At 38.5% G+C, this 27,139-nt stretch overlaps 1 protein-coding gene across 12 annotated transcripts in view; it reads left to right on the top strand.

Moving 5' to 3' along the window:
- Window positions 1–18,829, top strand: part of PPP6R3 (protein phosphatase 6 regulatory subunit 3) — a 68,644-nt gene extending 49,815 nt beyond the window's left edge. For 6 of the 12 annotated variants that reach the window (XM_030039108.2, XM_030039107.2, XM_030039103.2 and 3 more), the window contains 10 exons: window positions 733–830; window positions 2,955–3,009; window positions 3,749–3,879; window positions 5,079–5,197; window positions 6,626–6,779; window positions 7,354–7,460; window positions 8,978–9,128; window positions 13,238–13,255; window positions 13,566–13,688; window positions 17,356–18,829. In XM_030039108.2, the coding sequence (XP_029894968.1) occupies window positions 733–830; window positions 2,955–3,009; window positions 3,749–3,879; window positions 5,079–5,197; window positions 6,626–6,779; window positions 7,354–7,460; window positions 8,978–9,128; window positions 13,238–13,255; window positions 13,566–13,688; window positions 17,356–17,407 (1,008 nt within the window). In that variant the 3' untranslated portion in view covers window positions 17,408–18,829. Of the gene's footprint in view, window positions 1–732; window positions 831–2,954; window positions 3,010–3,748; window positions 3,880–5,078; window positions 5,198–5,843; window positions 5,968–6,625; window positions 6,780–7,353; window positions 7,461–8,977; window positions 9,129–13,237; window positions 13,256–13,565; window positions 13,689–16,423; window positions 16,546–17,355 lie in introns of those variants that run through there. The other 6 variants (XR_003926916.2, XR_003926917.2, XM_030039112.2 and 3 more) reach the window with 6 other exon arrangements.
- Window positions 18,830–27,139: the final 8,310 nt, after the last annotated feature.

Here is a 27,139-nt window from a genome sequence, read left to right as displayed (position 1 = left end):
AGAGAGTTGATGTGACAGCTGTATTTCGTAGAATATCTTAGCACTGGCTTACTTTACACATGGAAATAACACTGTTAAAAGTCCCTAGAGAATGTGTGATAATTATAGTCCAGAGGAATAAGGGACAAAAACTATTGTTATGGATAAGAGAAGATGCCCATGTATACCTTAATGTGTATATACCCGCCTGCGGGCAGTTGACACCGGCATCTTTAAATGTAAAAAAGAAGAAAAAAAAAAAAAAAAAGCACAGTTGAGTCGGTGACACTGCATTGAGATGTTGGTTAGACGCTGCTGGTGTGTGTGCCTGAGACTGATATTTCTAGTGCTAACTATATGATAAATATGCAACTGTGTTTTAGTATCTGTATATAATGTACTTTTCTGGTTCTTACATGTTATTTTGAGCAAAGATAGCTTTTTTTCTAGTATACTATGTTGTTTCACTGTTTCTTTGGGGTGCATTTGGAAAGGTGCTGATTAATATGTGGTTAAACTAGAGATTTAACTTTCTTATTGAGAGCTGCTATTAGACTGGCTTTAAAGTCAGTAAATGTTAGTAGGTGTGTAGTCAGTGTTACCATTTAAAATTCAAAGGTTAAGACAAATCCTTTTCCTGCCCTTTATGTTTAGATTAGAGAGACTTTTATTTCTTTGGAGCAAAATGGGCAAATAGGATTTAGAGTATTATTAGAATCATTATATCACTGTCATTGGTCCTGGGGTTGCCAGGCCTTTTCTGATTATCAGATGCAACAAATGACGTCCAATTTTATTGACCAGTTTGGCTTCAACGATGAGAAGTTTGCTGATCAAGATGACATTGGCAAGTAAGTATAACATTATACTGGCTTTGATTGTAGTCTCGGGAGCTTCCTTTCTTATTGTGTATTTGGCTGTGGTTTTGCTGATGATAAATATAAGCCTTTACTGATGTGAGGCAGTTGCCAATCAGTCCTGGGGTTTTTTTTGTATCATCTGCGTCCATTGATAGAAGCCTCCCTGAACAGTTTACAGAGGAAAGCCACAGCTTATATTCCATTTCTAATGTTCTGGTTGTGCCAGCATGAGAACAGAGTGCTTGTGAATAAATAACTAAATTATAACTCTGCTTTTTAAAACTATGTCTAGGCAATGATATGGCATTGTTGGGGGCACTTTCACTTTCTCTGTGCCTCAAAGTGATTTTCCCCACACCCCCGCTGGATCTATGTACCAGACCAGATGAATAGCTCTACTTTTAAGCTTTCCTGGAAAAGATGACAGGAATAACACATCTGTGAGTGTACTTTTCTGTAGGGGACAGTAAGGAAGGGCATTGTAAATCTACCTTTGTTTTCAAGGTCAAGGCAGTTAAGACTCATTTCTACAAATATGGTAAGTGATGAGGAAATGAGAACAATCATGGTCATGTAAAAAAAAAAAAAAAAAAAAAATCACCCACAACAAAAACACCCCCCAGAAAAACTGATCTCTTTCTTAGTTCTAAGTAAACTGATGCCATAATGGGAAAAAGAAAGAATAGGGGTTCTTGCTGAAAATAAAGTTGATCTTGACTTTGGTAAGAATTCATGGCTTGGGATGCAAGAACATGCAGATGAGAGTAAAAAGCATTACTTGAAGATGGCTTCTAGAAGGGTAAAATACAATAAAATGTCTCAGTGATCTTCTGTAAGATGTTCAGTAAGTGATGGTTGACTGAAGCTTGCATATGCTAAGAAGCATTGCTGCCTTTTTATACCACATAATGTGCTGAGATTATAGATTAAGATATGGTGGGAGAGGAAGCCACTCAGGATAGTCTTTGACTTTGTTAGAAGCAAGTGGATTTTGGCAAGGATAGGAGTTGGAATTCCTTTAAGATCATGCCTTTGGTAGTATATGGTCTTGGTGGAAAGAAGATGACTACTTGTGTAAGCAGATCTCTTGAGATTTGTAATAGGTATGCTGATGATGTACTCATGAGTTGAATTAAGCTGTAGATAAAGTTACTTTAAAGTTATGCCTTTTGTGCAAGAATCAATTACAGCTTAAATTACCTGCCTACTGTTGTACAGTAATTTACATGGTTACTTCAGTAATTCAGTTACGCTTGAAACTTATGTTCCTTTAGACCACTTACCTTGTTCCCTACTTTGTAATGCAATGAGGATTAGAGGAAGAGTAGTACTGCTCTGCTGAATGCACTGCTATATGTGGCTAGAGGAAGAATATATTAACTCTTCTGAAAGTCTGGTAGTATTTCCCATCTTCTCCTCTGTTTCTTTTTGCTTCCCCTAAAGATTTGGTTTGCCTAATGCTATTTTTAGTCAAAGACATGTTTGTAATTATTTTAGTGAAACTGCTCAATAACTTAATATGTGAAGATGTGTAAAGCCTAATACTTAGTTTTCAGTTCGGAAAAAAACTTCAGTGATTGGTTTAAAAAAAAAAGATTCACTTTTTGTTTAGGAAACAGAAGTTGATATTACATTTTTCACTTTCTTGCTGTTGAGAAGGTCCTTCTGTAGAGTGTTGAAATCGGTTAGAAGGTATAAGAACTGCTAATGCAGATCTTTGCAGGATTTTGAGCTGTATCTTGGTAGACCGTAGTCATATTAGGCGTTCTCTAGGCCTACATTTTTTTTCTCCACTGCATAACAGTACAGTGTTTGATACTTGCATATATCATTTCAGTTATGCTTGCTTAGGCTTGTTGCATCTTCACTACTAACTATAGGGTAGAGATGACATTGTTTTGTATTTTTGTTTAAAAAAAATTTCACAGTTACAAAAATCACATGAATGCCAGGCCTCCTCAATGTGGAATTTGACTGTTTTATGTTGGAAACTACTTTGTTTTTAATCTCATGTTTTTAGGTTATTGGAAAATGAGACACCTAAGAGAAATGAAATGTCTTCCATGTCATAATACAACATCTTGTTTTATTGCATGCATCTGCTTTTTTTTGTAGCGTTTCTTTTGATCGGGTTTCAGACATCAACTTTACCCTCAATACAAATGAAAGTGTAAGTATGTGTTCCTGTACTGTCAGAAAAATTACTGTCTTTTAAACTTTGGTGTGACCTCAGAGTTTTGGTGGCGGTTGTTATATTTACTCCTTTGACGTGTAATCTTTGAAAAATAACTACCCTACCTTGTTCCTGTGTCATGAGATTTTCTAATTGGAAGACACGATTATTGTTCCTTGTGATCAGTATTAAACAGAATTGTTTCTAATTTGTATGGCCAGGTTCAAGAACAAGCTTGGATCTGATTTGTGCGTATTGCACACTTGTGTTTTATCAGTAGAAGCTATTTCAGTCTTCCAGTGAGATTGTGGTGAAAGGAAAGTAAGGCCAGAGACTTTAACCCTAGATGTTATTTGTCAGTTGAGCTGAAATGAACTCCATTACAGAAAATAGCGCTGGAGTATTTGGTGGTCTGGTTATCTGAAAAGCTGTTCAAAGTCATTTGTGCATGCCATTCTTAAACATGATCGAAACTCCTAGCTGTTCTTTGATGGTCCACTCAACTTGTTATTAGCTCAGTAAAACAAACACCACTGAATGTTTTCTTGACAAGCTTTAAGTTGTTAAGACATTCAGATTTTCTGCTGCTTTTAGAGAAATGTTGTTTGTTCCTCCCCCCCCCCCCCCCAGTAGTTTAAGATTCTCTTCTGAATAGTCATATATTTCCAAAATGTTTACTAATGGGAGCAGAATGATTAATCATAAATACAGATTTTATACTTTTTGCTGTATTTAGGGCAATATAGCCTTGTTTGAGGCATGCTGTAAGGAGCGGATACAGCAGTTTGATGACGGTGGCTCCGATGAAGAAGACATTTGGGAAGAAAAACATATTGCATTTACACCAGAATCCCAGAGGCGTTCCAGGTAAGAAATGTTTTTCATTCAAATGGCAGTATAGTGAACCCTCAATACTGAGCATGTCTTTTGGTTCAGGCTGACTGTTAGCACAGGCTGTCCAGCATAACTAGCTGTTTCCATTCTGTGGGGAAATGCGTAGAGGGATGGCTCTAGTGGCTGTCTCCCAGCCATAATTTGCAGAAGATGGCAACAGCTGCCCTCCCTACTCAGCTCTTCCTGCACTTCAGCTTTTGTAGCTTGTTTTTTCCTGCTGCTTATTCTTTCCCTCTGCTTTTAAACCTGCTTAGCCATTCTTGCCTTGGACAATGCAGTCCCGTTAGACACCTCTGTAGAAGCTGCTGTCATTCCTCTATACAGTACCAGTGTGATTGTGGACAAAACTGCATAGGAAGCTACATTGAGGGGAAGGAGCATCTGATCCCCAAAACTCTCAGGGCTGTGCAGCCTCCCTTGATATCTACTGAATTTTGTCCTAGGGTAGTCTTGGCTTTTCTGACCTTCTTGTGGCTCGAGTCACAAACCCAATCTCTTCCCTTGTGGCCTTTGAGAAATGCAAGTTGCTAATATATTCTGTACAAAATCAATTACTTTGTCTGATGGTGTCATGGTTACTTAATGTGATGCGTTTCAAGGACATCCTTACCTTCTCATGTTACCTTGTTTTTTGTGTTAGTTGCGCTCACCAGGAAGGGAGAGATGCCCCTAGGGGTTAAAGTATACATGAAGTTGAAGAGGATGGACTGGAATACAGCTGGGGAGATTTTAAAATAGATTTGTTAGATTTGTTGGGAGATTTTAAAAATAAATCAAGTTATATCTTGTTAGATTGGTGTTGAAGAGTTTTGTATTTCAGCATTTCCGTTTAGTGTGAAGAGACCAAATAGGCTAACAATCTCTGTACACAGATCTGATTCTTTACTTGCCTTTTCTGCTCCCTTTTGCATGACAGGAGTAAAACCAATCTTTCTTTTAAATGCAAATGGAGGAAAAAGATAGCCTCTTTACATGATTAAGTGAAAAACCTTAAACCCTGGGGGTTTTGGGAGAAATGTGGGGAATGCTAACAGCTAACAAATTACACCTCATTTAATCTATCAGAAATGATAGCTGTTGTAATTCTCTTTAGCCTCAAACTTGCCAGTATTTCATTGTGCCCAGGGTCTGATACTAAATACTGAATGTAAACTATCTCTTTGTATTTTAAGTTCGGGCAGTACAGACAGTGAAGAAAGTACTGATTCTGAAGAAGAGGATGGAACAAAACAAGAGTTGTTTGAATCACACACCAATACAGAGGACAAAATGGACGTAGACTTAAGTGAACGTACGTAGCTTCTCTCCCAGCTGCTTTGAGTTACAGGAAAACATTAGATCTAGCAGTCTTATTTTGCAGTTTTCCTCGTTTACTGTTTCTATTCAACTATCTTAATAAAGTAGTCTTTCCCACTGTAAAGACTGCTTGCAACAGAGCATGCAAATGTTGGGAAGTTTGAATTCCTTATGTATCTTGAGTCAAGTTACCTAGTCTTTCTAAAATTCACGTTTCTACTCTTCAAGAGGAAAAAAAGGAGGAGGAATCAGAAAGGGGAGGATGAAATGTAATCATTTATGCATCTTGAATGCCTGCAAAACTAATAGGTGGTTAATCTCCAAACCTAAAATATGGTTATTTTTACTGGAAGCCTTTCAGACCAACTTTTCATATAACAATGCTGTTTTAAAAGACTTTCTATAGAAGCCAAGGGAATTTGCATTGGTCTGGTTTCATGTGTGAGTGAAAGATGCACATCAGTAGACTCTTACGTGGAAACTTAACTGATGTAATTGGTTTAAAAGTTTTCACATTCAAGTCACAGTAGACTAAACTAGCTTTAGTTAAACTGGCAATATTTGTAGGTAAAAGCCCTGTGTTTAGACTGTAAGAAATTAAAATAGAAGGAAAAGTTAAGGGTTTTCTTTTCTTTTGTCAGATTGGTGTCGTTGGCATCTGTGTGTCAAACAAGTTTTGATCCATGTGGGTCTCCTCCCATATCTGCCTGGGTTGGAATTTCTAATTGCTAGTCAGAGCTTCCTTTTCAGCCTGTTTTTTTGTATGTAAGTGTTAATGACAAATATGTTTCCCCTTGGGTAGGTGAAGAATTTTGAATTGACCTATCCTAAATTAGGTGCTGTTAAGTCACAGTTGCTCCAAAATTTAAAATCCCAATAAATATTTTAAGTTGTAAAAAGCCTTAAACTTTTCTGAAACTTAGCAGTGGTGTTAGTGCATGAAAAATTTAGAGACTGCCCATACCTAAGTTGACATGCTCATTTTCTGTGTTCAGGAAAATGTGCATAGGAAACTGAAAAAGGGATGAAGACTCTTGAGATTTTAAAAATTATTATTATAGAAATTAATTTTGAAAAATGATAACAAATGTTGATGTTAGTTTAAAGAATAAAGTGGGATGATACTTGTGATCTGGTATGGTTTATTGGTTTTGTTCTTCAGATAAACTGTATCAATTTTTAGCAGAATACTCTTGAGTTACTGCTTTTAAAATTCTGCCTTACTAGCAGAATTTCTGTTTTAGGGAATGCATTCATTTTTTTTAACAGTATATAGAGGATTTTTCTGCATGTGCTTTAAAGTCTAGTTATGAATTTTGCTGCTCTTTTTAGAATGTGCATATAGAGAATCACTGCGTTAGGCATATGTGCACTCATTCTTTATTTAAATTTGTTCCTAATGAACTTGTCGGTGGTTTTTCAGCACCAAACTGGTCAGCTAACTTTGATATACCCATGGAGACTGCGCATGGTACCAGTCTGGAATCTGTTGGGTCTGATGTGTGGAGTACAGAAGAACCTGTGCCAGCAAAAGAAACTGGCTGGGCTTCCTTTTCTGAATTCACATCTTCCTTGAGGTAAGAATGTTAGTGATTCAGGGCAAGTTGTTCACTACTAAATGTAATGGCACCTGCCATTTGATGGTGGATAGAAGAGTGACTGACTTTTGAGCTCCTTCAGAATGAAGAATGTGTAGCTATACTGTATATACAATTAATTAGTAAAATCACTTCTGTTGTGGATGATGAGGACTGCGTTGGCAGTCTCAGCAGAGAACCATCTTTGAAGTTACAAAGAGTACATTTAGAAAGTCAGTTAAAAATACTGGAAATGCTACAAGGACCCAGTGACACTTGCTTGCCTTATTTAGCAGGAACATGCCCACTAATAATTGTAATCAAACCAAATAAAACAAGTAAAAATAAAACGACCACCAAATATGCTCAGTCAGCTCAGTTCTGGTGGATTCTGCATTACTAAACTTCTGTTTAGCACGTCTTCCCAAGACTCCTACAAACAAACTTGTCATTCAGTTTCAGTAGAGTTCTAGGACTCATAGCCTTGATATAGAACTAAAAATACTGTTTTAAGAACATTTTCATTCTGCTATTCAGAAATGTCTCTAAAGCTTTTTTTACTTTGTATTTGAAGCTCAAAAGATTCCTTAAGAAGTAATTCTCCTGTGGAAATGGAAACAAACACAGACCCAATTGATCCCTTGAGTGCTAACATAACTGCTCTTGCAACACAGCTAGAGAGTAAGTACTCTGCATTCAGAAATGCAAAGATTGATTTTAAGACTTGTACTTGAGAAAGATCTCCCTGAACTTTAAAATTTAGGCTTCCAGAGACCTCTTATCTGGCTCTACTGCTGTTCTGCCAGGTAATGAAAATGACTTGTGCTGTTGTTTAACCCCAGCCAGCAATGAAGCACCACACAGCTGCTCACTCACTTCCCCCCCACCCAGTGGGATGGGGAAGAGAATCGGGAAACTTAAAACTCGTGGGTTGAGATAAGAACAGTTTAATAGAACAGAAAAGAAGAAACTAATAACGATAATGGTAACACTAATAAAATGAAAATAGTAATCTAAAAGGATTGGAATGTACAAGTGATGCACAATGCAATCGCTCGCCACCTGCCGACTGATGCCCAGTTAGTCCCCGAGCAGCGATCCTCCCAGCCCCACTCCCCCCACTTTATATACTAGATGTGATGTCACATGGTATGGAATACCCCTTTGGTCAGTTTGGGTCAGCTGTCCTGGCTGTGTCCCCTCCCAACTCCTTGTGCCCCTCCAGCCTTCTTGCTGGCTGGGCATCAGAAGCTGAAAAATCCTTGACTTTAGACTAAACATTACTTAGCAACAACTGAAAACATCAGTATTAGCAACGTTCTTCTCATACCTAACTCAAAAACATAGCGCTGTACCAGCTACTAGGAAGACAATTAACTCTTATCCCAGCTGAAACCAGGACAAGTTGTCAAAGAATTTCTGAACTATTTAAAACAGGAGCCAGTGTTACTATTTCCTTTAAAAAGCCTGCACATCATGAACAGAAAAAGCATTACAAAGAAGCTAAGTGTGTTCTGTTAGAGAATCCTCACCTGTCTCAACACTTAGTTAGCTGAGCTGATGCCTGAGAAGACTGGTAGCTTCTAGTTTCTTCCTATGTGGCAATAGGCCAGTAGGCTCAATGTGTTCAAATTTCCCCTTCCTGCTTGTTCCTTTCCAGGTTACCTTCACTATGCATGCACTAATTCTTTCTTCTACATGTATGAACTGGTTAAAGGCCAAACATGTGCTAATTAGGTTTTTGTATATATTATTAACAGACAGAACAAGAAATGCAGATGAGAAGTCTAGGGAGACTGGACTTCCCAAAGGCTTGTCTGTACTTGGAAACTTACTGTCAAGTTTGTACTGTGTGGGCTTGTGTAATTGAATTTGACTGTACAGAAAAATAATACATGACTATAATCCTACTAAAGTCTTGTTACTGCAACAGGTTTGCCTGAACATCTAAATCACTAAGTGGCTTGCAAAATTAAAAAAAAAAATAGTTATGGAATGTGACTTAAGCCATCTGTAGGAAGTATTTACGCTCTATGTATGTGTATAGTGGGGGTTGCAGAAAGGTGACTGTGTGTAAGGAAGAATTCAAGAAGTGTACAAAAACTGCAAAATTATTGTACTGGTTATATTGGCTTGTATGCTTGCTCATGAAATAGAAACATAACCAGCCATGTATTAAATTACTTCTATATATCTAGCCCCGGGAAGTGTTGCTATGGAGGCCAGCTCAGATGGAGAGGATGATGTAGAAAATGCAGACAAGGTAACTGAAACAGTAATGAACGGCAGCATGAAAGAGACACTGAGCCTTACTGTAGATGCTAAAACTGAAACGGCTGTTTTCAAAAGGTGAGAATACCTATTTGTCTTCCTACCTTTGTAAAATAAGCACTGTTGATGGAACACTACCTGTCATCAAAAAGAGTTCTTTGCAAGTGATAATTCCTGATGTTTTAACTAGAAATCTTCTCCCAAAGTAATTGTTCTGAAACTTTACTCCCAGTTAGTTACTGTAATGTATGATTTTCCTTAGCAAGCCTTAATTTCAGTGGAAGACTGACTCAGTAACTTTTGACCCTGATGCATGTTACTGTGCATTTTTTATGTATGATTATTCTTGTAACAGTTAATTGCATGTCAAAACTAAGCTTTTTAAATTTTGCACAGAATTGTTAGATTTGGATTGGAATTCCACTCCCCCCATCCAGGAGGATGGAGGACAGACACTGGCAGCCAAGTACTGCTTTTGAGAGTAACTCATCAGACATTTGGGGTGATCACTCTTGGTGGTATGGATGGTAGTGTCAGATCTGTTCTGGAGTACAGGTGGCACGTAGAATTCTAGAATAAATGGAAGAACAAACTCCTTAGTTTTGGTATCTTCTGATACAAAGTGTTTGATTTGGGAATAACTGTCTTAAATATGGTTATAGTCCATATTACATATATCAACAATGTGATCCTTTTATGGGAATAAAGCACACTTGCATTTCATCTGTTTGAGATCTTGTATACTAAGATCTTGTGATCTTAGATTTAATGATCAAGTGGTTTTTATTTGGTATCAAATAGTTATATAAGGAAATAGAGGCTACAAACAGTCTGACCTGCAAAAATAGTTTTGCCTTTATTAACTGAAGCTAGTGTGTCATCCCCCGCCCCGATCTTGACAAATCAGAACATACTACTAGCATTTTAGCATGCAACCCTCTTCTCATTCTTTTAGAATAATTTCCTAGTATCTGTCCCTATTCTGGCTTTACTTATTGAAAAGGAATTGTCCATATGTCTTGGAAGTTGCTTTAAAAAATCCCAGTCCATTTCAGTAGAAGAAACTTCCCAGTGTTAGTCCTTATATTGCCCTTCTTTTAAATTAATTTTACTTTGTTCCATTAATGGTAGTGCTGTTGATCTTGGATCATTCAGGAATTGAAATCTTAACAGCTTTCAGTCACTTTTGCTTCCATCCTTTTGATTATTGAAGGAATAAATACCAACTCTAACATCTTTTGCACCCGACTTCTGATGTTTTTCACTATGGAGGAGGGAGCATTTATGGCTGCACAGTGCTTATAAATCAAATGGCATTGTTAGAGGAAGTGAACCAAAGCAGTTTAGAGGAAGATTGTGACTTGGTACAGACTGATGTGGCATGGAACCATAGTGCCTTGCTGACTTAGTAAATGATGCATCTGGTCTCCAGTTTATTCTGTATTTTGGGGAATTCTTTATATCATTGGCACTCCTATTGTGTTAGATTTTTACAGTTGGATTTAGTTATCCATGGTGTTTTTAAACGTTTCCTTAAACTGCTTTAGTTCACACGCACTTCAAAGTTCTGTGACTTCTGATACTGGTGCAAAAACTAGTATGAGGAGGCAGCATGTTGTGGCAGTGCCTGCCTGCCTTCATGGAATTACCTGCCTTAGCTGTGGAGTAAGCATTTCGATTCCTGTAGTTAAAAGGATGCAGAGGTGCAAAGGAAGGCAATATCATAGAATTGCCCAGGTCAGAAGGGACCTCAAAAGATCATCTGGTCCAACCTTTTGTGGGAAGGGGAGCCCAGATGAGATTGTCTAGCACTTTGTCCAATCACATCTTGAAAACCTCTAGCAATGGGGACTCAGCATCTTGATTTGGAAAGGGGAGATTCAGGAAATGTAGAAGGAGGTTGAAAGGTGAGGTCTTAAATATGGAGACTGCTCTACTCTGATAGGTATGTGGCGTCATACTAAGTTAATGCTCACATGGCTTTCTTTAAAACAACTTTTAAATACACCAAAACAACAAACAGGAGAGAAAAGTAATATTTCCTTTGGAATAAATACCTAAAACAATGCTGAGGGGAAAAAAAAAAAGTCTAGATTAAGGGACAGTTAGAGTAGTGAGAGCAGGTCCCACTCTGGCCTGTTTACCTGGCATATGGATGCTTCCAGACTTAAGTTTTATATAGTTTTCTGCCAATAGAAAATTGATGGTGTTGAGGTCAATATTGAGGGGAGGAGGAGCATCACAAGCATGGTAGTTAATTTGTGGAAAACTGCAAATGACAAAAACGTGGTTTCTGAACTTAGTTCAAAATGGAGAATGAAAAGGGAAGAATTATGGCAGAGACTACCTGTTTTCAAAAAACAAAAAAATTAGGAGACCGGTTCTGATGGTGATAGTGACAAGTATTTTATTTTGAATAAATACAAAGAGTATGAAGGCAAATGAGATGGGGAGATCTGATGGGTGTCATGGTTTAGGCCCAGCTGGCAACAAAGCACCATGAGGCTGCTCACTTACTCCTCCCCACTGGTGGGATGTAGAGGAGAAAAATATAACAAAAAGCTTATGGGTCGAGACAAGGACAGGGAGGGATCACTCACCAATTATGGTCACGGGCAAAACAGACTGGATTTGGGGGGGGGAACCCAATTTAATTTGTTACCAATCAAATCAAAACGAGGATAGTGAGAAGTAAAACCCAAATCTTAAAACACCTTCGCCCCACCCCTCCCTCCTTCCTGGGCTCAACTCCACTCCTGATTTCTCCACCTTCTCCTGCCAGTGGCACAGGGGGATGGGGAATGGGGGTTGGGGTCAGTTCATCACATGTTGTCTCTGCCGCTCCTTCCTCCTCAGGGGGAGGACTCCTCACTTTTCCCCTGCTCCAGCATGGGGTCCCTCCCACGGGAGACAGTTCTCCATGAACTTCTGCAGCATGAGTCCTTCCCATGGGCTGCAGTTCTTCGTGAGCTGTTCTAGTGTGGGTCCTTTCCGTAGGCCGCCGTTCTTCAGGTACAGGCTGCTCCAGCACAGGTTTTCCCATGGAGCCACGGCCATCTTCGGGGGCATCCCCGTGTTCCGGTGTGGGCACCTCCCCAGGCTGCAGGTGGGCATCTGCTCCCCCGCTCCCCTCCATGGGCTGCAAGGGGACAGCCTGCTGTCTCCCCATGGGCTGCGGGGGCATCCCTCCTCCAGCGCACCTCTTCCCCCTCCTTCTTCACTGACCTTGCTGTCTGCACAGGGGTTTCTCTCACATCCCACTGCCCTCCTCCACTGCAGGTTTCCCCTTCTTAAATGCATTATTGCAGAGGTGCTACCATTGTTGCTGATGGACTTGGCCTTGGCCAGAGGTGGGTTCGACTTGGAGCCGGGGAAGCTTCGAGCAGCTTCTCACAGGAGCCACCCCTGCAGCCCCTCCCCTGCTACCAAAACCCTGCCACACAAACCCAATACAATGGGGAAAAATGGATATTGATGAGAGGTTAAAATGCAAAAGACAATATTTTACATACAATATATGTATATTTTTACAATATATCTGCCTCTGCAGATATAAGGAGGCATGGGAGGAAAGAGGGGGATTCACTGAAATTTAAAGGATTGATTGAAAGGAGAACTGTGAGAATAGGAAGAAAAATCAGCAGAGGAGAGTGGCTTTAAAATATTCCTGACTTCTTGCATAAATAGATTTGTTGCTACAGAGGTATAAGATTGATGTTTGTGTCTACTTCAGAGCTATTTTATATGTCTTACCTATATATATCTTGCAAGTGTATGATCAAATTTGTATGTGCACTCATAATGGTGTGGCTGAGGTGGGAGAGGGTGGAATAGAGAGGCAGAAAAGCTTTGATTAAGAGACAAAACACAAGTATTTGTTTGCTAATGACTTTTGAGGCTGCCTAGTTACATGGTAATGTCTTATATAGTGAGTGTACTGCTTTTTCACTGAACTATGTTTGGTTTTGTCTCTGAGAGGAAATTCATTAAATAGACTGGGCTGCAGTCTTAGTACTGCATAACCTATATATCGTATTTCACTGTGGAGTTATTAGGGAGTTTATTAAGATGGTGATGAGTTGATGATTCTGCTGATGTGTTTCATGGACAGACTTTAATGCCAGTTTCTGGGGAAATTTTGAATTTCTTTTATACTTTTTTCCTTTTTTGCATACTTCTGGCTTCAGAGTGTTGAAATCCTATCGGTATGTAAAGTAAAGGATCACGATTGATTGTTACCACTTCAGGCATCACACACACATTCCTTATTTCCTTTCTGATCTTATTTGTAATCACTATTTCCTGCCCTTTTATCCAGTCAAGTTTTAATGGACGTGAACACCGGTGCATTATTAGGTGTTTGTAAAGTCTAGAGCTGTGTGCTTGTCTTCATGTTGCAATCACAACTTAAATCCATTTGCATGTGAAATATGAACCCATCGCCCAGTTTTCTCATGTTGCCTGAAATTTCCCTGTAAGTAAACTTAAACTTCTTTCCTTTTGTGTTTTTTTAAGTGAGGAAGGAAAATTGTCTACCTCGCAGGATGCTTCTTGTAAATATGTAGTAGAAGAGAATGCAGAGGTTGCAGAAGAGGCTCCTTCGGCTCTGCAGCCTACTAACAGCAGTCCAGAACAGAGGTAACTGCATTCAAGGGTGCTTTCAATCCTCTAAATAGCAGTTTGCATGTTTTTCTAATAGAATTGATCTAAAGAGATTAATGAACTCCTGTTAGTTATCAGTTCTGAGTTTAACTCAATCTAAACATGTGCTTGCATCTATTTTATAAAATTCTCAAAAGTTATATTTTCTGTTGATTGTAAGACTCTTTGAGTTGTCAGAAATGTATTTGCCTTGTATTATTTTTCTTGCAGGGTGTTGTCAATATCCCCATTCTGTTTTGTGATATGTTATCAAATTAGAATAGTGAATTGATACACTTAATGAAAGTGATGATAAAAAAAAAAAAAGTAATTAGGGGAATAAGTTTGACTTTGTCCTGAAAATTTACGTAAGTTAGGTCTACCATTTTTTCATTCTGTATTCTATACTGCAGAACAGTTTGTGGGGAGTCCACTAGTGCGGCTGTATGGAAAGGAAATGGTGCCTTAAGTCATGCTTGTTTGATTGTGAATCAGTTATTACTTGCACCCTTGTCTGCATCAGGTATTAATCTGAATACTTGTAGATTTGGAGAAGACTTTTTCAAAGTACATAAATAATCCGTTTCAAATAAAACTTGCCTGAAATATGGAGGAGCCTGGATTGCTCAGCATACTTATTGGAGGAAAGAAAAGACGACATTTTTCTTTGGCAGCTTGGCTACTAGTGCAGTCTTGGAGAATAGTAATTCAGGATACAATTCTGAGGGGAGTACTACCAAACAGAGAAAGCTGCTCTTGCATAAGTTTTTCTCTTACATTGTGAGGTAGTACTCCTTTCTCCAAAAAAAGCCATTTGACAAAGGCAATTTCTCCTGTGACAGTATTTCTCCTGTTTCATTTCCTGTTGAAGTACTTGTTTGGGGTTGGGTTTTTTTTTGCCTCCCAAGTTACAATGGTATGGAAACATACACAATCAACTCCAGGTCTAGTGTGGCATCACCAAAATCAGATGCATGTAGGGTGACATTAATCACCAAGTGTTAGAAATGCTTAATGCAGGTGTTTCATATCTGCGCTAGTTTCTAGACTTCAGTCAGAGCAAGATTAATCTTTATCTTAAAAGCCTAAAACAATGAAGACTTTAAGGTAGGTGAGAAGATTTCCACCCTTGAAGGCAGTATTTAGTGAAGACCTTGCTCTGGAACTTAGGTATTCATAAGTACTTTAAAATTAATATCTAGGCAAGAGTTTACTGGTTTCCTAGCAGAACTAATGGCTTGTTGAACATCAGGTACAATCCCACAGGCTTGATTCTTGGTGTTAAGGCAAAGGGTGGTATGCTGCCATTTCCTGGTTTGGATGTAATTTGAGGGTGACCAGAGGAACTGTGCTGTCTCAAAGAAAACACTTGTAAAAGGAAAACCTAAACCTGTATTTACTAAACCCTGACTAATATGTAGGGTCTGCTCCTCTTTCTAGGAGGGCAGGGCTTGGGGGGTCAGAGCTGTGCATGCTGCCTTCTTGTTGGGGAGCTGAGGATGTTCTGAATGGGAGCATGTTCTGAAGGGAGAGAGGATTTTGCTTAATTAAAAGGAATTCCAGGAGTCACTTTAGCCTTGCAGTATAAACAGGGGTATGATTCTGAAAATCAGAATTCAGAATATATATACACACACATATATATTTTCTGAATGTGTATTTAAATACTTGTTTTAATAGTTCAAAAGCTGTTGTGTTTCTTGACTTCAATAGATTTTAAACTGTTATTAGAGAAATGTATTTTTCACACAAATCCTGTGAAAGAAGTGATCATTGTTAAGACTTTGTGGATGCTATATTCTACATCTAGCTTTCTAGTGAAGACAAAATTGAAATGCCTTTGTAAGCAAAGATTTAGAGTATAGCTCTACATGCAACACAGAACTCTTGCTGCATGTTCTGATTATGCTGTATGCAGACTAAGAAAGATGCAAGCATGTTCGACAAATTTAGATTTTATTTTTTAGACTTGTTTATGAGCTAGTATGTCTAACCTCTATGGTACTGGTTACACTAAAACACTGCTACCTTTTCCTGTAAGCCAGAACTTTCTGCTCTGCATAAATTCCATAAATTTAATCAAGAAGTGGATTCTAAGAAAAAAACCAACCCTGTATACTTAGTTGAAGTGGGAAACCCAGAAACTGTCTTTCACAGCCTCTTCTTTACTGGAGGTACTGTTTTTATCAAGACAATGTTTTTAATGCTGATAAGCATTAAAATGTAGGGAAGAAGTCTTTGGGTACTAGGTGATTGCCTTTTGAGTAAAGGTGCTTGTCTAAACCAACAGAGAGCCCTCAGAGCTAGCAGTTCTTTGGATTGCTTTTGAGTTGCAGGAAATCTCAAGAACCCCTTTCATTGAATTCATCTGGCTTCAGCAAAGCTCAGTACTTTCTCTAAAGGTGGCTGTCACAGCAGATCCTTATATAAGCGCAGTATAAATATCAAGATAAACATAATTGTGGTTTTGGGGCTCCATGCATGTATGACTAGTGGGAGGAGTCCCCTAGGTAGGTCTTTGGCTGGTGGCCAGCAGTAGTAATCTCTGCTAGGAGCCCTGTTCTGTCATGGACTTTTTTTCCAGTTAATAAGTGACTTACTGCTGTATGGACTGTCAGACTTCCTGTCCATGCAGCACTTGTTTCTTACCTTCCAGGTTTTTCTAAGAAGTGTTTACTTTTGTCTAGTGCTGTCTGTCTTTTCTCTAATGTGTATATATTTTTTTTAAAAAGTGTTTTTAGAGCATAGCAGCCAAAGACTTAGCTAGGGGACTCCTGCTGGTCATGTGCATGTAGAGCACGGACCCAAGAGTGGCTTCTCTGTGATGTACACCATCAGAGAACAGGAGTTACAGGTAACTTTTCTCATGTGTAGTTCCAAATGGTATTTATATTCTTTAAGGGAGTTTTCAAATGTATTCAGTAGACTTGCGCTGAATGGAAGTTGAGATTTTTTGCCTTTGTTGCTTGCAATTCTCTAATGTTCTCATGCACTACTGATTTGATCTCTTTATTTGTGTTAGTCCAGAGCAATTGAGCCCACTTTTACACTAAGCTTCTTATCTAGAAATGTATATACTATTATTGTTTTCACTGTTGTAGGTTTGCTCCTTACTTTCCTCCATACTTGCTGAAATTTTCATGCTAATGGACTCACTTCCAAAGTATATGTGAAATGGCAGTTTGTAAGTTAGATTAGTAACTAAAGCAGTTTTTTTAAGACACTCTTGTTTTTCCTGTTGTGTCTTAGCTGCTTACTTTCAAATGCAACTTTAAATACTCCTGGTATCACATTTTGTCTCACGGAATAAGATTTGGAGAAGTATCAGAAATGTGCTTTTTATTAGTTGTTCTCTTGGGGAGATACCACATCTCTAGAGATCACTTAATAGCTCAGTTAATAAAGATCAAACACTCTTCAATGGTGTGCTCAGTTAATTAAAGTGCTATGCTTAATTAGGCAATGAAGACTCCAGAAATGCTGGACTCCAGAAAATAAATGGGATGAGCATGTTATTAGTTTGTGTTTCCTCTCTCCAACTCAGGGGTCGTGCTCCACATGATCTGGGACAGTTTGGTTTTGGGTGGGTTTTTTGTACCTACCCGAATTTGTTTTGGACTCTTCTTGTTTCTTGTATAATTACATCTTTTTTTTGGCCTCTTAGGACTGATCAACACACTCATTTAGGAGAGGCGTCTGTTAATGGCCCTGTATGATGTGTGATGTCTACTACCTTGGCTGAAGAAAATGAACTGATATCCAGGTGTTTGAGTGTTTCTTGAGGATTTCATCTAGACCCTGTTGAAGCCAGTCACTGCTGCACTAATTTCGCAAGGGATCAGGACCAGCAACATTTATATTCTAGATTTTAAGACATTGTACAGAAATTCATAAGTGTAAAAATATTGCACATTGAGAAATACCAATAATTTTTGCGTATGTTTATATTGTATTGTTCTAAATAATGGGTGGCCTGTGAAATAAGATCCTGCTACCCATGTAATGATGACAGTAGTGTTACTATAGTTAAAATGGCTGTAAGAATAGTTTTATAAAAAGTGAATACACAAATCTAATGTATTTGAGACATAACTATTTGACGATTAGTGTGACCAAAGTATTTAGCAGTTTTCATACATTTTTCACCTTGTAAAAAGAAAAGAAAAAAATGAATTCATGTTTCTTCTGAAACTGAAATGCCCTATAAATGTTATTTTGGTTGTTTTAGCTTACAAAAGTGATTTAAATGAAAATTTTTTGGTGTTCAACATTTTACAACAGGTTTTTTAATTGGTAATTGTTTTCTGTATTGTTTAAAACAGATCAAAAATGTAAGTCTATTGGTAGAGGTTTTAAGTATTTATTGCTACAACTTAGTTGACAAATTGATGTTACTGTAAAGCCATATGTTCTGTTAAGTCTTGTTTGCTTGAAACAATACCTTACAGGTGAAACACTAGAATATTTGAAGTGCACATAGCTTGTTGTGTTTAAGTGATTCACCTGCCTTTTAACCCATTCACCAAGATTTAGTTTAATACAATGCATTATACAATGGAACATTTCAGAACAATCTGCGTATTTAAAACGCTATAATCCTTTTAGACAAGTCAAGTAAATTAAATGCCCGTGCTGCTAATGTAATTACAGTACATGCATTTTAAAAGTATATAGTGTTTTTAATACAAATTTTGGCAGCAGAGCATGTTAATTGTTACTTTCACTGTACTGATCTGTGTGAGGCTTTCATTTGTATGTTCTAAACCAGTTTTTTCACAGCTGGTTTGTGTATATATATATAGTGATTATGGAAACTAATTCTGTGTAATTTATAATTTTCTATGTCAGTGTAAAATTCCAACAGCCTTCTCAAACAGAAGCAATATACTGTATATTGCCACATTGTCTGGTGAAAGGGTTAAAGTACTTCACCTCCTGCACTTTTAGATACAAATTCATTTTTGTTTCTGTAATAGTTATATTCATTTATTTTTTACATCATTTGTTTTCCTGACCAGTATTTAAAGCCAAAAGGATACTCTAAACAATGGCCAATGATTTATTTTAGAAGGTGTCCCAAGCAACGTGCCTAAACATTACATTGCATACAGAAATAAAAAAAAAACACATATGTATAATGGCATTGCCCTTATTGTTTCCTCTTGCATTTTCTGCAGCCAATTTGTGGCACTCATCATTGCAAATTTACAAACTCATCAGTTGTGTGAAAATTGAGGGGAAAAACACTATCATAGGTGGAATTGGTAACTATTTTATTTATTTGCCCTTTTATTTGTACTTTATAAATGATGGAATTCAGTCAGTTTCTAAGTTTTCTTCAGTTCAGAATTACTTCCAGATCAGCTTGACCAAAAATGTTTTGTATATTAGCTTTAAGGTTGACAGCTGTCCTTTTATCACTTTCTGATCTGTTATTGAACAATTAAGGAAATGATTGAGCAATTGTGGAAACAAAACCACTCATTTCAATACATGACTTGCAGTCCAGGTAGAGCAATGTGTTGTCTTACATAAGTTTGATGCTTTTAAGGAATGAAACTTTTGTCCTTTCCAGTGCAGCTATTTTTCCCTTGCTAACAAGTTGAATTTACTAGCTACATAGCCATGAAAAGCGAAGGAGATGCTGGCAGCAAATTAGTTGAAACTGTATTTCAGCCCTGTTGTCTGCAGTTCAACAAAGTCTTCTAGTGTGTTGTCCTTCCCTCTGTTAATGAACCGTCATATCAGTCCACTATCCAGTTCATACTGAGCTCAAAACTGAAAAAGGAGTATTTTGTCCCCCTTACCTCCATTCCTGATAAGTAATATCAGTTGGGTTGAGGTGTGAGAAGTGGTGGTGAGTGGAATTCACCCTTCAGTGTAGTTTGCCTTCTAATTAAAGTGTGCAACAGAGGTAAACTAGGTTGGCTTACTTCATGCTGATTCCAGTGGTCTTGAGGGTGTTTCCTTACTATTGCATTTATTGTTAATTTTAACAGCTTGTGTGGGAGGTGAGTTTAAGCCTGGGATTTAAGCTAGATTTGAGGTAGTGTGAGCTTGTTCTGAGGAGGTGTAGGGTGTGTTTTACCCACTAACTGTATTACTTGTACAAGGAACCCTGAACTTGAAGGGAAAGCTTTGGAGATGTGTTTCTGGGGAGGGCGTATGGGGGTGTGTACACACACCACCCCCACACCTTTTGCCATCTTTTACCAACACTTTTATGCTGCTCACATATGCTTACAAACATTTGAACATACTTGGAAGGTTCTTCTGAAAGGCTGTGTTACCCAGCCTGTTTAATCAAATTTGGCTTGCATGCAGTGGAATTTATAGTTGTCTTTATTAAAAGTTACTTCAATGCATTTGTGAGATAGACTAAAGTCTAGTACCTTTGTATAGGTTTGACTTCCTACAGTGTATTTAGCAGCAGTTAGGATGAAATAAGCTTGCTTTGAATGGCTTGTGCTGAATAATATACGCATAGCCACATTTCACAGTGTTCTTTGAAATGACTGGAGGCTTAGTCACCTGAAAATGAGGAATAATGATGTCAGTTGATATCAAAGCGCAATGGATTTAACCCTCAGGACTTCTCTGGTAAAGGATTTTTACTCAAGTAAAAGCATGTTGCAAAAGTGGCTAGACCAGCAATAATGTGCAATATCTCACTGCGTCTTCAGACCTGTGTCTGTTACCTGGCAGAGTGGATGAATCATGCCTTCTTGACCAGTTAAACCATTATTTTTAAGTAAAAGTGTAAGGCATTGTCTTGACTAACATTGTTGTTGTTATTAATTAAGCAAGCATTCCCCCTGTTCTGTGAGTTGACAGGTAGTCACTGAGAAGACAAGAAGATAGTTGAAACAATCTCATTATATCATTGTAAATGCAACCCAGTGTGACCAGGCTTTTGAGTGAAACGTACCTTTTTGCTCCCGTTAAGCCTAGTATCTACCTCTTGAAAACAGTGAGTTCTATATTGTCATCTGCACACTCCTGTGGAAACTTGCTGTGACATTCATTCTTTGTATGAAATCCACTGAGGAGTTATGAAAGACTTGTGAGGAAGATGAATCAGGTTATTACTACGCTCGTTATAAACTTATTTTCCTGTTTAAATTAGCTTTGATTTCCTTGGAGATTGTTTTGTTTTCTGACATACATCTTACACAGTTATATCAGGAAGTATTTGTTGTATATAACTGATGGCTCTATTGATACACTTAAACAATCACTTCTGACTCTCAGGATAAATAGTGCTTTCTCCAGTGTAGTATAAGTGCTTCAGGTTTCTTTATAAAAGTGTCTGTATTGTTTCCCAAACCAAGATGGAAAATGGAATTTAATGAAGCAGCAACAAGCCCTTTTTGTGAAGTATTTAACTTCTTTTAGTTTCTGCATCTTACTTCCTAACAGGTATGGATTTGGCATTCTTCTGTGCCATTGTTGTTTGAATATGTAAGGTTACAGCAAGGAGGAAGACTAAGGCAATAAAATTAAAATAAAAAATACTCTTAGGATAAAAATAGAGGCATCTTCCTGCCTGCTTTTGCTAGGATACTTCATGAAATCTTTTGAACTTGCCCAGACCTGGCTTGGCTTTCTGGTTCAAATTGTTCCAAGCCTGTGATTTGCCCTGTGCCTAGACTTATGTGTTTACACTTCTCTTAATGACATCATAGGGAAGTAAGTGTGTGCTTCTTACTCTTCTGCCACAAGCTGAAGCAGTAATGAGAACTGAACTGTACATTGTGTTTTGCTAGTAGTACCTTTCAGAATTTCTCTCTAGTGGATGAAGCTGGGCTTAGTGTTTGATGCATCGTTTTCCACCAGAGAGGGGAAATTGTTCTGCATTTTATCTTCTCTAAATCAGTAAGTACCTTGCAAAATGAGGTAGGATTCCCTTTAGTTCACCTTTCTGGCCGTAGCTTAAGTACTGCAATTCTGATTCTAGGATCTTCTTCAGAAGGAGTGTTCTCCCTTCTCATTCCAGATCTCTTCTGAGTGGTGTGGGTGCTTTCCTGTGATCAATGTTCTCTGCATCTCAAAACATGGATTCTGAAGACTGTAATTTAGATCATGATTGTCTGTTGGCGTACAGTCATCCAGATTAAGAGAACCAAATCTTGCCTAGCTGTCATTGAGTAGATTTTTGTCACTCACATCTCGTGAGATTCAGCTTACCCACTTTGCTCAGGTAAAGTTTGGTTGTCTCACTACTTTAGTCTGTGAATGATAATTAGGTAGATTGGTGGTTGATTCTCAAGGGCGTAATAGAGATACGTCACTTTTTCAGATGGATCCTGGACCTGTTACTTACAGATCTGTTGGGACTGCTTTTGAACTCCACTATGTGCTACTCTTCCTGTCTTTCTTACCTGGAGGGGGGGGTGTCCTGGGTTCGGCTGGGATGGAGTTAGTTTTCAGAGGAAGCTGGGAGGGGGCACAGCCAGGACAGCTGACCTGAACTAGCCAAGGGGATATTCCATACGTACCACAAGACATCATGCCCAGTATCTGACTGGGGAGCGGACTGGGGAGGGGGGGTGGAGGGGGCTGTCACATTGCAGGTGGTGAGCAATTGCATTGCACATCACTTGTTTTGTATATTCTTTTATTAGTACTACTGTTATTGTTTCTTCTCTCCTTGTGTTGTTCCAGTAAACTCCTTATCTCAACCCACGAGGCTCTACCTTTTTTTTTTTTGTTTTCTGATTCTCTCTCCATCCCATGGGAGAGGAGGGGAGGAGTGAGCGAGCAGCCATCTGGTGCTTTGGTGCCAGCTGGGCTGAAACCACAACACGGGGGTTCTTCCCTTCCCCTCTTACCTACACCAATTTATCTGTCAAAGATTGTCACAATTACATCTTGGGTAATAAATTAACCTAGTTCTTTCGCAGGGGCACTGGAGCCTCACTGCATGCATTGCAAATAAAACCTGTTTTTCCTTACACCAAACAGAATTAGGTGTTTGGAAAATCCCTCTTTGCTATTTTTTTCAAATGAAAGATACGAAGTGTTGACTGACTGTCTTTTACTGGCTCTTGTATTAGTGGCACAAGATTGCTGAGATAAGCCTACTGACTCTGCTAAAACGCAAGTGACCTTGTTTCTGTTGTTGGAGTTCTCCACAGCACCTTTCCTGCTATACCTTTATAGAAACACTTGCTGTTAATGCTGTATTTGTTAATAAGGTTTGTTCTTCTGTAGTCACTGCTAAACCATCGTTCTGCAGTGTGCTTTCAAATGAGAAGGGTTCTGGTTTGGAAAGAGCCATAGTGGACTGTGCACATTGATCAGCTAGCATTCAAAAGAGAAGAGGTAGTAACTAGGACTTGTGATATTTTCATGGGACTATGGTGTCCTATTCTTTCTCTGTAGTCCCTTCAGAATTAAGTAGCTTGAAAAGAAAAAGGCTGAGGAAGTGTGCAGCGCTTTTTTTTTAATGCTGGTACTGTGCATGTCTAGTTCGAAGTACTCTAAGGATAAGTCTTTGAACTTGGGAAGTGGTGGGTGACTTCCTGATAACTACATTGTTTCAAGTGTGTTATTTACATGATTCATACATAATTCATATTGATTGCGATGTCCAAGCGCTTAAGACAATTTTTAACTAAGCTGTATAAATAAATGTATAGATACATGCTTATGTGCACACACATCAATAGGTAGGATATATTCTCTTAACTCGGCTGACTGCAGTGTGCATGGTGCGTTTCCTAAATGCACTGAACTGTAGAACACTAGAAGAAGAAAGAGGTACTTGTGCATATGGTACAGCCCATTTGGAAGCACTTCAGTAAATATAAAATGTTTTTAAGCTCCTGTCTCTGCACATGTAGACATTATCCGTGGTCGCTGGCCAGCCTGAGTGTAATTTGACTGGAGGAGGAACTGGTGCCTCTGATTTCTTGAGGCCAACTTCAACTTTTGTCAAAGAAGATTTCTCTGCTTCTCTCATAGTCCAACTGCTTGATATGTTTGAGCCTTTTTGTTGACATATTTATAGCTTCCCAGGAACCAAGGCAAGAACTTGTATTTGTGATTATTGAATCAACACTGTTCGCTTCAGCCAAAAGTGGTTCATCTGTTAACTTGCACTGATGCTGTTAATCTGTTAACTGCTATGCTTCTGCATGCTGCATTGAATTCTCGATACAATGGTGAGATCTAGCTGCTTCAGCAACTGTCACCAGTACTGTCCTCAAGAACACACTGAAACACTGACTGCAGCTTTGAATTTGGTGTTCCACAGATGTAAACCATCATAACACCCTGTGTGAGAAAGGTAGGGTCTCTCTGATGTAGTGGAACAAGCCTCCAGCTGCTCTAAGGAGTAGTCTAATGCATCCTGAAAACAGTCTGAAGGAAGTAAACTCACCTGCGTGGTTACCTGCTGCTCATTTGGAGCTTCCTGGTCGCTGCTGGAGGAACAAATTGCCCTTGACTTTACATTAAGCCCAGAGAACAGTGGCTACAGATAGTCCCTGCTGGACCTCCTGCCCCCAGCCATCCTGGCATCTGAGCTGAGCAGGCTGCACAGAAAGGTCTTTGCAGAGAACTTGGCTCTGAAGGAAGCTTTCATACCTAGTGGGTGTCTCCAGTTATGTAGAATGGAGTATCTCAGAAAAAGTCTTTCACTGCAAAACTAGGTGCAGGTTATGTTAAGCTTGATTGTGCATATGAGGGTGCTTGGTGCTCTTTCATCTGAGCTATTCTCCAACATCCTTTTCTGTCATATGAGAAAGCATGGACTATGTTCTAAATGACTAACTGATACCAAAAAGCTGGTCAAAGAAACTCTCTAAGACTCTTTTTGGAGTTTTAGAAAGCAGGCATTCTTTATTGCAGCGCTGGATGCATGGGGGATAATTCCACTTAGTGTGCATGCCACAGCTTTAGCACAAACAGGTTATATAGAATAACTAATTGCATATTAATCAGATTAGTATACATATACATAAAAATGATTGCAACTGATTATCATAGTACTGCCTACATCTGATCATGCGCAATGAAGGATCCATTTGAGTCGAAGGGCTGCTTTTGCCACCACCGACCTATTTGAAGTTCTTGCTGGCTGTCCTTGAAGTCTTTATTCTTGTCTTTGTTCTTTGATCTTGAAGCTTAATGCAGTTTCAATCACATGTGGTCAGTTTCACCATTGTTCTCATCTAGTGTACAGGAACATCTAGTCATAAGAGCAAAGAACTGCAAAACTTATGAATAACTACCTCTACTAGTTAATTGCTTGGCTATACTTTTGTCTATTGTTTCAGTCATAGTGTTAGTATAAGATTTCTAATAATTATTTACCAAATCTCACTTTTACAGTCACCTAGCAGCAAACCAGTTTCCACGGCTGGTACAAAATATTAAAACCATCAAAATATTTAGATGTGCCATACAGAATGTATGGAAATACACTATCATAACCAGTTCCTTCAATGAGAGGGGTAGCTGCTACTTCCTAATGCATTCTTGTGCCAAGTGGCTGGAGAAGAATAAGGAAAGTGGTGTTGGGGTAGTGTGACAGATTCATACAGAGACTAGATCACCCAGTTACACTGAAATACACTGAAACATACTTATTGGGAGCAAGAAATTCTTTATGTTCACAAATGTGCAAAGTCTGTCACCAAAAGGTTATAGGTAGGCAACAGAGTCAAATGGGAAGATCTCTATTGCACATGTCAAGATATGGGCTTGAAAGAAATAAAGCAGATAAATGACGAAGTTAAGCTTTGAGGGCAGGGGAAGGGGATTCGGAGTTCTTAATCTCAAGCAAGCTCTTTTTTATCTTTTTGGTCATAGCAACACTTCAGTAAGCTAGAAAAAGAAGGTTAAATCTTTCTAGCTGGTTAACTGCCTGCAAAATAATGGACTGCTGTGAACAAGAATATCTGAATGACCTTGTGCTCCTGGGAGAAATTTTTTTTTCAACTAGTTCATGGCCATGATTCCTGTGTCAAGTTAATAATGAGGGAAAAAGATGAAGTTGTGAGTTGCACTAGAAGAAAGAAGCAGGATGCACAGTAACCAAATCCTCTGAAGAAGTTATTAATATGAAGTCAGAATTTATACTGATGGTGTGGGCTGAGTATTATGTGCTGAAATGTGACTCTGGAATGTGAAGATTCAGAAACTCAAATGATTGCTGCTGCTAGACAAAAATCACAACGTTATTAGTTTTCTATTGACATCAGTTGTCTTAAGAGACTTCTGTCTAGACTCGCTATGAGGACTTCTGTTACACGTAAGTGAAAACTAAATCTGCAGATACAGACTGATAATATGGCATGTTTGAAGGGGTAATTAGTTCATTTTTAAGATTATTTTTGAGACTGTTGTAACACCTAACCATATATGTTGTCAAAGTATTCCACAGGCTCTTATCTGACTGTAGGACTTAATATGGCCTCTGGACTTTTAATATGCTCCAGCTTTGATCCAAACTAGTATGTCTCTGCTTGATTACTGCTACCTTTGACAATCTTCACTGTATGTTCTCATAACAGAAAAGCTTTTTTAACCTCAGAGTGGAAAGGGTAACGGGGCAAGAAGCATTTTTTTGTAAACAATGTATGGCCTTGATGTGTGCTACAAACCTCTAAGAATATATGGAAATTCAATAATGAGCATAAGCTTTTCTATTAGCTACAGCTTTTCTGTTGAGGAGGAATAAAGGTAATGATGTTTACTACTAAGCTGATATGCATTTATTAGGTCTTCAGCTTACTGAATATATGTGTAAGGATTGCTCACTGCTTTTCTGCTTCTCTAGTGGCTGTGGATGGAACTGATGAAACACTGCAGTAACTGTAGTGCATGTATAGTATTTGAACTTTGAAGCAAACTGCTCTTACTCTAAGAAGTTAAGGAGAGAGCAAACTCTATGTCAATACTGTCTAATACTCTTCACTGTAAGAGACTTGTATCCCTTTTGCTTAAGAGCTTTATCATCAGGATAGTTTCTTGCGGAACTTAAGGAAAAGGAACACTGCTAGAGATGAGGGGTTTTTGTATGCTCAAAAGATGATAATTACAAATAGGGTAACAGATAAATGATTCCAGCTTTTGAATTATTTTTTACAGTACAAAAGTAGCTCTTGCTTTCTATGCATTAAGAATCCTGGCAGCGTTGTATTTGGCATTCTCTTTTGCCTGATGTCTCATGGAAGATTTCACAGAACTGAGATTTGGGACTGTGCAAAGGTAGAATGAACCGTTATTAAAACTGCAAAAATCACATACTCAAGGCAAGTATTTATGAAGTAAATGTTCCTTTTTCATAGATGTTAGAAGCTAATAGAGATGAAGGCTGATAAGTAAAAGCATGTATGTCTAAAGCTGAGAGAGGCAATTCAAAACATCTGTTCCGCAAATCTGTGTAACAAAGACTGGCATTTCACTTCATTCCTACTGCTATTGCTTTGAGTCCAGTA

Source organism: Aquila chrysaetos, chromosome 16 (assembly GCF_900496995.4).
Source record: "Aquila chrysaetos chrysaetos chromosome 16, bAquChr1.4, whole genome shotgun sequence".
Lineage (NCBI taxonomy): Eukaryota > Metazoa > Chordata > Aves > Accipitriformes > Accipitridae > Aquila > Aquila chrysaetos.
Note: the sequence above shows the minus strand (reverse complement) of the source record. Positions and strands in the feature narration are given on the sequence as shown.